The sequence below is a fragment of the Patella vulgata genome, chromosome 2 (genome assembly GCF_932274485.2).
Source record: "Patella vulgata chromosome 2, xgPatVulg1.2, whole genome shotgun sequence".
Taxonomy (NCBI): Eukaryota; Metazoa; Mollusca; class Gastropoda; family Patellidae; genus Patella; species Patella vulgata.
In genome coordinates, this window is record NC_065880.2 from 30,579,858 (window position 1) to 30,591,516 (window position 11,659).

The following is an 11,659-nucleotide window of genomic DNA, read 5'->3' on the forward strand; positions in this document are numbered from 1 at the left end:
AATATTTTTTCCGGGAGTGGGCAAATCACTTTTTTGGGAACCCCTCCCCCCCCCACCGGCTGTCTACGGAGGTGCTTATTATAGACTACATCTATCTTCATTCGTCAATTTGGTGCAGAAAAGTAGGACATTAAACGCCATTTCATTTTCAGATGCCACTGGAAATAAACTAGTAGGGGGGGAAATTTTGCAGGATAATCGAAACTACACGAAGGGAGATAACTCTTAGTGTTATTGATAAAATGACGGAAAAAATTGTTTTTGTTTTTCTATGACAAAATAATATGGATTTAGAGAGTTGGAGGCGCCTTCAAAAGAGTCCGAAATGGTAATTATGGTCGTAACATTATTTGTACATTGATAGTTAACCGTAAAGGTGGAAAACCCTCGAACTAATACGATAAATCTTGAAAGAAAATATGCTGCTATTTCTTTTTAGCTGTTTCGTGATTATTATGATGATGCAAAACTGAAAAGTGACAAGAAGTTCATCTCTCATGTCAATAATTTTCAACTGCCTTATCAAGCAATAGTCAGTATCATTTATACCATGTATTAATGTGTGGACATTCAGTAAAAGTCAAGACAAGTCTGTGTTATTATGATTTATAAAGTTCAGTAAACTTATTTAATTAAATAAAATAGGCTAGATGTAATGGTTTCAGCATTATCTTTCTACAGCCTTGACATTGATAGAGCCATTTGTCAAAATAAATTTAGTAGTCACAGTGCGATGTAGCCTACATGCTCGTGATCAGTTTCTAAAATGACACTAAGCAAGCCTTTAGTGCCAAGCAGATGAACAATTTAACGGACAACCCAAAGCCAACCTATATCCACCTATCATATTTGTATCATCAAATGAACAAAAAGCTTTGCTAATACATGTACATGTAGCCTATATTAGTTATCATTAATTAACAGATTTCAATCATTGAAATCCTCTTTTTTTGTTTGTTACAGGAGGCTAGAGTTTACAATTTATCAGGGAGATATGGAGAGTTTCGAATATATATTAGACACAGAGAAAATGGACACTGCAACTATTTTGGAATGTTGTGCCACAGCTATTTATGAAAACCATATGAAATGTTTACGATATCTGATTGAAAAAGCCAAATGTTCAAGCATTGATATCTTTACCACATTCCCTGGCATTATTGCATTTTTGTTGCATTGTGCAATTGAGGTTGGGTCCATTGAAGGATTAAAATACTTAATCTCTGAAGGAGCTGATGTAAATAAACGTTATTATGAATCTACGCTTCTGCATAAGTCAGTTCTAGACGGGCGAACTGATGTCACAGAATTTCTTGTTAGTTTACCCCAAATCAACAAAAATCAAGTCTCCTCGAAAGGAAGAACGCCTTTAATGGATGCTGCTTTCTATGGATCTGTCGACTGCTTACACATTCTCATCGAAAAAGGCTGCAATGTTAATTTTACAAATGATAATGGTGTTGGAGCTATTCATTGTTGTTTTAGTGAATTGGTAGATAGTAAAAGTCGTTTAATGTTATTAATTGCACTGGTTAAAGCAGGAGCTAATATAAATCAAGCTGATAGCCTGGGCTGGACACCTTTACATTATGCTGCATGGAAACGCTGTTTAGATGCTGTGACCTTTCTTATTTATCATAATTGTGAACTGGACATGTTGTGTGCTCCAGTGTATGGAACTATGCTCAAAACTAATCTATCTCCCCCATTTCTCCTGGCACTGGAAAGAAAATGTTTGGAGGTGGCGGATGTTCTTGTTAAAAGCGGTTGTACTTATACAAAATTCTACTGGGCCAAGCAAAAGTGCAGTAAGGATGAAAATGTCTACAAATGGCTGAATAATTTGTATGGGAAAGTGCCGTCCCTGAAAAGTTACTCCCGTAAAATGATACGAGGAACATTAGGTAAAAATATACATAGTAAAATAGCTCAGTTGAACATACCAGATAGTTTGAAGCATTACATTCTATTAAAAGATGTTTTGCCTACTGTTGAAACTGTATATTTACACTACATAGGGTTAACGTAAAACTGGGTAAACTTAAATAACTGTCTGTTTTACTGAGCTTGAAATGAACAGAAGGGTGGCGAGCATGTCATCACTTTCATAAATTATATTTAATATAATTACTCACAAATATTAACCCTTTAGCTCTTGGTACATGTAAATATTGAAAAATATTAGAGAAAAGTGACATATTAATATTGGTACCGGTACATCCCTGAAACAACCTCAAACCACCCTGAATATATGAATAACTTTCCACACTATAGGACCATTTTGCATGCGCCACAGCTACATGTACAATGTATGCATCTGCTAGAAGGTTTGGGGTTGTCTAAGGGGCCCTAGTATTGAGCGGTCTAAGCGCTAAAAGGATTAATGAAGTTTAAAAAAATTTCTGCAAGTGATGAACTTCTGAATCTTATACATTTTCTTGTGTGTTGTGAGCATGATTGATTAGTAACACGTCTATTGGCAAGTCCTCTTAAAGTAATCTTACAATAACTTTAAAGGAACAATGTGTCTATCTCCCGAAACTGCAGCATATTTGCACTTTTATATTTCTTTTTATATGTTTGTTATATATGTATGTATATTTTGTATTTTGAATTACCCTGACATTTTTAACCATGCAATATTGATTATTATTATTTCAGTTGACATATTTTTGGGTACCTGTACCTTGATTTTATGTACAATATACATTTTCTTTCATATTTCTGATGCAGTGCCTTGGATACTTGTTACTACATATATGTTCTAAACTTTTTTATGTTTTGAAGCTTTAATAATAACCCAGCTTTTATTTATTAAAGGGAAATAACTCCTCCATACACTGAATCATTTGTGTATGTTAACTATAAATACGTTGGGATTAGATATTAACATGTTTTGTGTATACAATATTATGGAAAAATATCCTGTAATATAATTTCAAACAACTAATTTTATAACTATAGATAAATTTTGTACTTCTTACATGTATGTACTCTTTCGATCCAAGATTTCACAGAAAAGCTTAACTCTTAGAAAAATGGGTATTCAAAAACTGCCACAAAATTCAATGGTTACATAATTACAACAAATAATATTATTTTGGATTGGAAGCAAATTTAAATACAATTTTTGATCAATATAGATCATCTGATTTGTAGATTGGAATATGAATTGCAATGTGTAATCCATGACTCAGACAGTAATGTATAAAGTAATTTTATGCCTATTTTATCCCCACCGAAAGAGGTCCCTTACTGGCTAACTACATGTATATTGTACCACACACCTTTCTATTTGTTGTAATATCATTTTACAGTAAGTTGTATCATGTTAAAATGTTGTATATATTTAGAGACCCCATTCAAGCCATTGTGCCATATTCCATTCAGTTAAACAATTACCACTGTATGTTTTGCTCTACATGTACACATGCAGATACAATACACTTATAGATTATGAGTAAAAAATTTCAATGTTTTCTTGTAAAAAGCACTACACTGTGGAATACTGTGGATCATACATGTATCTGTCAGTTCAGTTGCAGGTACCTCACAAGATAAACTGGGTTGTGTGTCTATTTCTCGCACTACCACAGGTTCCCATTAAGCAATTTATTTAACAATGCAATTATCTCATGTTAGTCCCAAAATGTTTTAGTTATTGTTTAGTTTGGATGATACATGTATCTGTCACAATTCAATTGTGGGAAGGTTGTGTGCCAGGCCTCAATGGTGTTCTCTGGCTTTATTTGGTTTTCGCGAATGACCACAGGCTCCTATCTGTTTGCAAATTACTTAAAAATGGAACTACATATCATGTTAGTCCCAAAATATCTTAGTTATTGTTGAGTTTTTGTTATATACCCACATTCATTATTAGTAATTCGCAAAGATGATAAAGTTTTAATTTTTTTAATAAAGATTTTGAGTTTAAGAATACTTGCTCAAAACAGCTTCTTCCATGGCCTCCATACTTTGGTTATCTGTAATTAAGAGTCAATAGTTATTTTAAAAATATTATATTTAAAATTATTTGCATTTAGTTTCTAAGTGAAATGATAATGCAATTATTAATTTCCACCCCATCTTTATATTATTACACTGTCAGTGTTATTGGACCTACTACTGAATGATATATTGTTTTATTTTTGTAATCCATGCTAATTTAACATGGTGTTTTGTATTTTATATTAAATGTTGTTCTATTTTTGCCTTTAATCCATTACACAGTTTTTTTACATACATCTATTGTGGAATATTTTGAGTGTATTATGTTTGTTATTTTGCACATGAATTTGTCAAATTGTGCTAGTGAGGTTTGTTAAATGTTAAATAAAGGTAATAAATGCTCATTTTTATCTGTTGACGACTATCACCCAACTGGTACAACCATGTGTTTAAATTGAATCCCGTTTAAACGACAAAAATGAATCAATGCCCTTCATAATTTAGACAGATATTTTGCATTGCCAATTTCGCAACATTCGGCTTCCTCTGGTACATGTATCTTCTGATCAGAAGTTTCTAGCCAATTGTTACTGAACGTTAATTTGTTACAATGATATAACGGCGGCGAGAATTTTACTGACCTGGTGGGATTCTGGTGTTATATAATATTAATCTGATAATATCGTATTGCCTTTTTAAGCCATATAGTCCTGTGTTTGATTCAGGTTTTTCCTTGTCAGTGGTATAGGATAAAGGGCCTGGCAAGGAACATTGTTGGGACAAAAATAATGAGGTCCCCTCATAGCATACTTTCGATCATAAGGTCTGTGATTTTGTAAATTGGTGTTGTTTCGACTCCAAGCATGTACATGACAAAAATGAGCAGAGTTGCCTGTTTGATCTTGTGGGGGTTTTCCTCACGCTACAAAATTATTGAAATACAATTGTACCAGAAGTTACTTACTTTAAAGGTTATAAATTTATCATAAATTTTACATTTTTAAGTCAGTGTGACATGGTATACATATTGTTTATTTCATATGTTTTGATTATTAAAAAAGCAGTTGTTTTACATACATTCAATATACAAAACCTGTCTGGATAAAACGGCAGTAGCCTCCTTTTATATTGACTAAATGTTGGGGAAATGGACTTCAACATCCTACTCTCTGCACCAACTGGGTTAATAAAGATGGGGGTTTCAATCATATTTCGGGGGGTTGGATGGCCGAATAGTTAGCGTGTTGTATCATAAGGTCTTTCATAGGGTCAACTTGCATGGTTTCGATTTCCCAGTTACACATGACAAGGAGTAGGGTCGCCTGCATAACCTTGTGGGTTTTCTCCGAGTCCTCCAGTTTCCTCCCACTGCTAAAGACCCCTACGCACAAATGAATTATTGAAATAAAATTGAATCATGTGTTAGTCCTGAAATGACCTAGTTTATGTTGAGTGGACTTTAAACCCCATTTCTCTCTTGATCATATTTTAGAAATACAATGTACGAGCGGCTGCGATAGACGAAAGTAATGTATACAATGGTGTGTTATAGTATGTCAGAACCAATCAGGATAGGGTGGGTGTGGATGGCTGAATGGTTAGCGCATGCGCGTTGCAACATACGGTCTGTCATTGAGTCAACTGGTGTGGTTTCAATTTCCCGGTTGTACGTGACAAGAAGTAGGATTACCTGTCCAACCTTGTGGGTTTTCTCCAAATCCCCCGGTTTATTCCCACTGCTAAAGACCCCTACGCGCAAGCAAATTATTAAAAAATTTTAACCCTATGTTAGTCCCCAAATGACCGAGTTTGTAGACGTTAAACCCCATTTCATAATACATAAAATAAAAACAAATATTAAATTAAAAAAAAACAGGCATAACACAACTTTAATGCGTATAAATGTCTCATAGTCACTCAACTATGCTTCGCTTCGTTAATGATCATCAGAGGTTTTGCTATGATTTATTGTTCTTCGAAAGACGGGTCTATTAAAATGGGTTTGACTGGTTGATGCTATGGGACACGATAACGTTAGTTCTAATTAAGTGAGAGTGACAAAATTTAGTGTATATTTCATTACATCAATACCTTTACCGAGTTCGATAATGAGCATTTTCTGCTAAGGGTAAGCAGAGCGATAAGCAATTTGATTGGCCAATATTTTGGAACAAAATAACTCTCCTTCGAATTGAGGTAGAATGTTCAAACTTGGTGTAGGCGTTGATTGGGTGAATGCCCTGATGAATTTTAAAGAGGACAAGTTCTGCTTAGTGTTGGCAGAGATAAGCAACTTGATTGGTTGATGCTTTGGGATACGATAACTTTGGTTCTAATTAAGTGAGAGTGATAAAACTTGGTGTATACTTTCATCACATCAATACCTTGACTAAATTGGATTATGAAAGCATTTTCGGCTCGGGGTAAGCAATTTGGAGCTCGACAGCTTTGATTGTAATTGCGTGATAGTGGTGAAACTTCGTGTATAGATTTATTACATCAATACTGTTACATGGTTCAATGTTGAGCATGTTCTGCTTAGGCAGAGTAGAGACTTCGATCTGATTGGTCCAGACTTTGGAACACAATAACTCTCTCTCTCTCTCTGTCTCTCTCTCCCTAATTGAGTTAGAATGTTCAAAATTGATGTAGGTGTCTATTACGTGAATACATTGACATAGTTCGTTCATGCGCATTTTCCACTAAGGCTAAGCAGAGATGAGCAATTTGATTGGTTGAGACTTTGGAACACGATAACTTTGGTTCTAATTGGGCGAGAGCGATAAAACTCTGAGTATAGATTCATTATATAATACATTGACTAAGTTTGATGGTGAGAATTTTCTGCTTAGGCTAAGGAGCGATAAGCAATTTGATTGGTCAAGACTTTGGAACATAACAATTCTGCTTTTTTAATTGAGGTATAGATGTTCATTAGGTGCATGTCTTGACTGAGTTCAATGATTAATATTTCCCATTAAAGCAAAGCAGAGCTAAGCATTTCTTTGGTCGATGCTTTGGGACAAGATAACTTTGATTCTAACTGAAGGAGAGTGATGAAACTTAGTGTAGAATTTCACTCATTACTAGGTACTTCAAAACCTGGGGGGGGGGGGGGGCGGGGCGGCATCAGTCTCACCGTTGGCTTGTTGAAATTAAAACACAACTACCTACTTTGCACGGATCTTTAGTAATTCAAGAATTCTTCAAATGCGTAGGATATTTCATTGGTAAATTACATCTAGTTAATTATTATAGAATTTAATAGGTTTATTATCACATGTCAAAGTCGATACAACAATTTTCAGCAACCGATTCCCTTAGTTAGGGTTACTAGGGTATCCCATCATATGATAACATTTTCTAATATATCGATAGTTTTGCCACAATATTCATATTATAGCAGCCCCCCCCCCCCCTCAACCAGTTTCTTATAACTATATAAATAGTCACATTGCATCTAATAAGTTATAACCATTTCAAAGCAATAACAATAGATGGTCACGACGACCGGACACGGGCATTAAACTGCTAAGCACATCTTAAAATGATTTGAAATTAGTCATGATCTCAGACGACTGACAGGACTAGATTATCAGGATTATTTCACACGATAAAATACAGAAAGCTTGGCCCTAATTACGATCACCATATATACATATGAACATGAAAGATGTGTTTGTATTCAGATCCGTAGTCATGGAAGAAATCGAAGTTAAATGGTTGAAGATAATGAGAGTAAGAAGATCTGATTTATTTCTAAAGTAGGAGGGGGGTTGGATGGCCGAAAGGTTAGCACGTGCGTGCTGTATCATAAGGCCCGTCATTGAGTTAACTGGCGTGGTTTCGAATTCCCGGTTGTACGTGACAAGGATTAGGGTCGCCTGTCCAACCTCGTGGGTTTTCTCCGGGTCCTCCCACTGCTAAAGACCCCTACGCGCAAGCGAATTATTGAAATAAAATTAAACCATATGTTAGTCCCGAAATGACATAGTTTGTGTCGAGTCGACGTTAAACCCCATTTCTCTCTCTCTCTCTAAAGTAGGACCTTAATCCCAATTTCTTTCCTAGCACACGGAGAATAATAATATTAATATGCCCATTTATATAGAGACCGTGTCTAAAAATTTAATCCAAATAAGTTTTCAAGACAAATTTGAGTTTATGGAGTGTTGGACTTATGCGAAAGTTTGACGGTAGTTTTTACCACTTTGTAGATGCAGCGACTTGGAAATAATGGATATAGCAATGTAGAATGCTTATGTCTCGACTGTATTCGTTGTGCACGTCAGTTGACGGTGTCCGTGAATGGTAACGACATGGCTTTAACTGAATTCAAGTGGCTTTATTTAGAGTTTAGTATGATTATACAGTTCCAAGAACATAAGTAATCAGTATAGAAATAAAGTTATAAGAATATATAAACACGATTATACCCCACGATTACATATATTTCTTCTATCAATGGGCAGAAAATAAATTTAATCAGTGATGGTAAATGTGTAATTTGGACCAGACAAATGAAGCAAGATAATGCTTCATTATAATTCTTCAAGACAAACTTGTCAAGAAGCCAGTAATTGTTCCTGGACTCCAAAATACAACGTGATTAATAACAGACACATTCTTTATACGACGGATTAATCAATTGATTCGTAAGCTGGATCTAAATGCCGTGCTATGTAAATGAGAAGATGTATCCCTTGTGATTACCGTTCTTGCATAATTACACGCAATCTTCAGTATCGCGTCGACGTCAGATCTTAAGATTTTCCAGTTTTTACAAGACAGGCCATGGTAGTTAACACGATAAAGAACAAGCTATACAGCACACGACAGCACTATTAGTAATGCTGTTTAAAATGGTGTTCACAGTTTACACCTAACTAGTGAAAAGTTAGAGGGGAGAAACGATGAATTTTAGACACGATTTGGAGCTGTGGGTACAATATTCACATAACACAACAAAAAGGGAAATTTTATGGAACACCATTAGGGTCAATCAAATGAAAAAAAAAATATTCTGATTATCTTATAATTACAAGATACGGAGAAGCCCATTAGGGCCAATCATATGAAAAAAAGTGTTCTGACTAGTTTATTTCAGGCAAGCTAGCATACAATAAGCTCGCATATAACAGTCGGGTTGCCAGTTCGTGATATCCTGACAATTTTGCCCATTGCTTGCCCCATTGGTGTTTTTTTTTCGGGTAATCCAGTATTTTTTCCAGTAACATTGGGTGTCTATATATACCAAATTTGCCATACTTTTATTCCAAATAACCACCAGATAAATACTCTCGGGACAATGTATCTTTAAATCCACGGAATGCCATTTAAATTTTTCAGAAAAGTTTGTTAATCCAAGCCTGAATGTACACCAATAGATCATTAAAGAAATCAAAATCAAGATAGCAAGGATAGATAATTTGCAGGCTTGGATCCAATCGAATTAAATAGAGGCGCATGAAAGAGGTTCATCGAAACCTAAAGGGATATGGACGAAACGGTGCTAATCCAAAACGACCAAAACTTATACATGTATGACTGTTTCAAGTTAACACGAACTAAAACAAAACTGTGATACAAATTTACCTAAATATACGTCAGTGGGTTCTTATTAAAGGGCGTATGGCTCTATTTTTTTGGAACCTTGAAATATATATTATTAATGTATTATATTGTAATTTCTAATCAATTACGTTCGTTGAATTACGCGAACAGTTCAAATTGAACGGCAGTCATTTACGCCTGCTTAGAGCATTCTACACGTTTCTTAAATTATTATTTTGTCGTTAGCTAAAAACGCGATTTTCGTACAATAAGGGGCCATAATCCAGTAAGTTACGATCTGATATGCGCAAATCGTGTACCGATTATAAAATGTTAATTGTGTCTTAAATATTGGATATTAGGATCCTATAGCTTCAGGGCAAGATAACCTCAATATTGATAGAAATTGATTAATATTGAATTCTAATTCGTGTTTAGAGACTTAGCTCCCTTAAACATACATTATGCAAGTTTCAAATCTGACCATTGAAGGTCTTTCTTTAGGCCTCAAATATTATATACACATTATTAATTAGACATTTATTAACATGACAAGACAATAATCAACTCCGATTTTCAACAGATTTGGATTATATTGACTATTGGAGGTATTTCTTTGGGCCTCAAATGTTATATGCACTATTAATTAGACATTTATTAACATGACAAGACAATAATCAACTCCGATTTTCAAAGATTTGGAAGATAGCTATCTTTTAATTACAAGATAATCAGAATTTTTTTTTTTTTCATTTGATTGATCCTAATGGTCTTCCGTAAAATTTAAATTCTGTCTTGTTAACTTTACTCGGAATACTTTATAATGCTTCCCTACATTCATCTTCAATAGAATGCTTGATCTCAGTAAATCCAATCGGGCCCTTCACGTAATACTTTACATTTTTCGTCACTAATTTCGATTGGTCTAGACCCCAGCTCCAGACCTCTCCGACTCCTCGATAGTCTCGCACTTTACAATTGAAATGTCTACCTGTGATAATCGAGCTGCAAAGTTCAAGGTTCGTTCAACTTCAGGGTTGTTGGAACTTTTCTACTTCAGCCTAAGCTTTTTCGCTATGATTATGCACTGACCCACTTCACATCTTAGTCCAAACCTTTCTAATTGACTTTTCTGTTCTTCTGTTTGCTAGTAAGTTCATTTTTCTTTTGTGTTCCGTGTATTTTCAACTCAAAAAGCCCCCAAAAGGCCGTAAACGTTTCTGTTCCCTTATGTGTTCGTATACCGACCTCTTATTGGCCAACGTTATTGTTCACGAGTGTGGTGAAGGGTGACAACGTACCTTAAAGTTCGGGAATTTCAGACTAATCTAGCAATGGCTAGATCTTGTAAAACTCGCTTCCGCTGCTTAAGGAACATGCTCTATTTTCGACTCGACACGCTATTACACTTGTTTCTTTTGATGAAATTATTGACCTTTAATATGCTTTCTCTTTGTGATCGATGATATTATATTTATTGCCCAGACTCGTCGATGGTCTTTACACGCCTAATGTCTCGCTGTTGAGGACAGTCATCAGCAGACATATACGAGGTGAATGGAAAATCAAATGTATAACGTAGAACCTGTAAAGCAACTACATGTTGATTTATTAAATACACCTTAAGGCCACATGACTACATTTATAAAGGAATCTTAATATAAACTACTTCTTTCACTCTACTACTTTATCAAACAATATATCCACACAGGAAACGGCGGTGTGAGAGACGCATAATAGAGATAGATACAATTATATATTTCTTTAGCCTTCGCTAAAAAGATGGTGACTAATGTATTGCCTTTCTATTCACATTAACATTCCCTTCTAGCAATGTCTACACTTCCTGATACATAAGAATTATTAAATCCTATCAAACGCTTGTTTATATAAAGTAGACGAATATAGTTACACGCCACCCACAAACTACCCATCTGAAAGATCCATTTACTTGGGGACAAAGTCGGATAGTTGGTAATTTATCTGAACGGATTACAAAATATGTTCGAACGCATCACTCTTCTGGCATTCTAACCATTATTAACGGGGATCTGTAAACGCAGTAAGTATAGGATATTAACCTACCCGAGGTTGATATGATAGAGAACACGTGGGCGAAGCCCAGGCGTTCTCCATCATATCAATTCGAGGGAGAGAA

At 35.1% G+C, this 11,659-nt stretch overlaps 1 protein-coding gene across 1 annotated transcript; it reads left to right on the forward strand.

The window, feature by feature from the left end:
• The first annotated feature begins 224 nt into the window (after window positions 1–224).
• LOC126811429 (serine/threonine-protein phosphatase 6 regulatory ankyrin repeat subunit C) lies at window positions 225–5,026 on the forward strand. Its single transcript, XM_050537031.2, has 2 exons — window positions 225–328; window positions 964–5,026. The coding sequence occupies exons 1-2, from the start codon at window positions 285–287 to the stop codon at window positions 2,027–2,029; spliced, it is 1,110 nt and encodes a 369-aa protein (XP_050392988.2). The 5' UTR covers window positions 225–284; the 3' UTR covers window positions 2,030–5,026.
• Window positions 5,027–11,659: the final 6,633 nt, after the last annotated feature.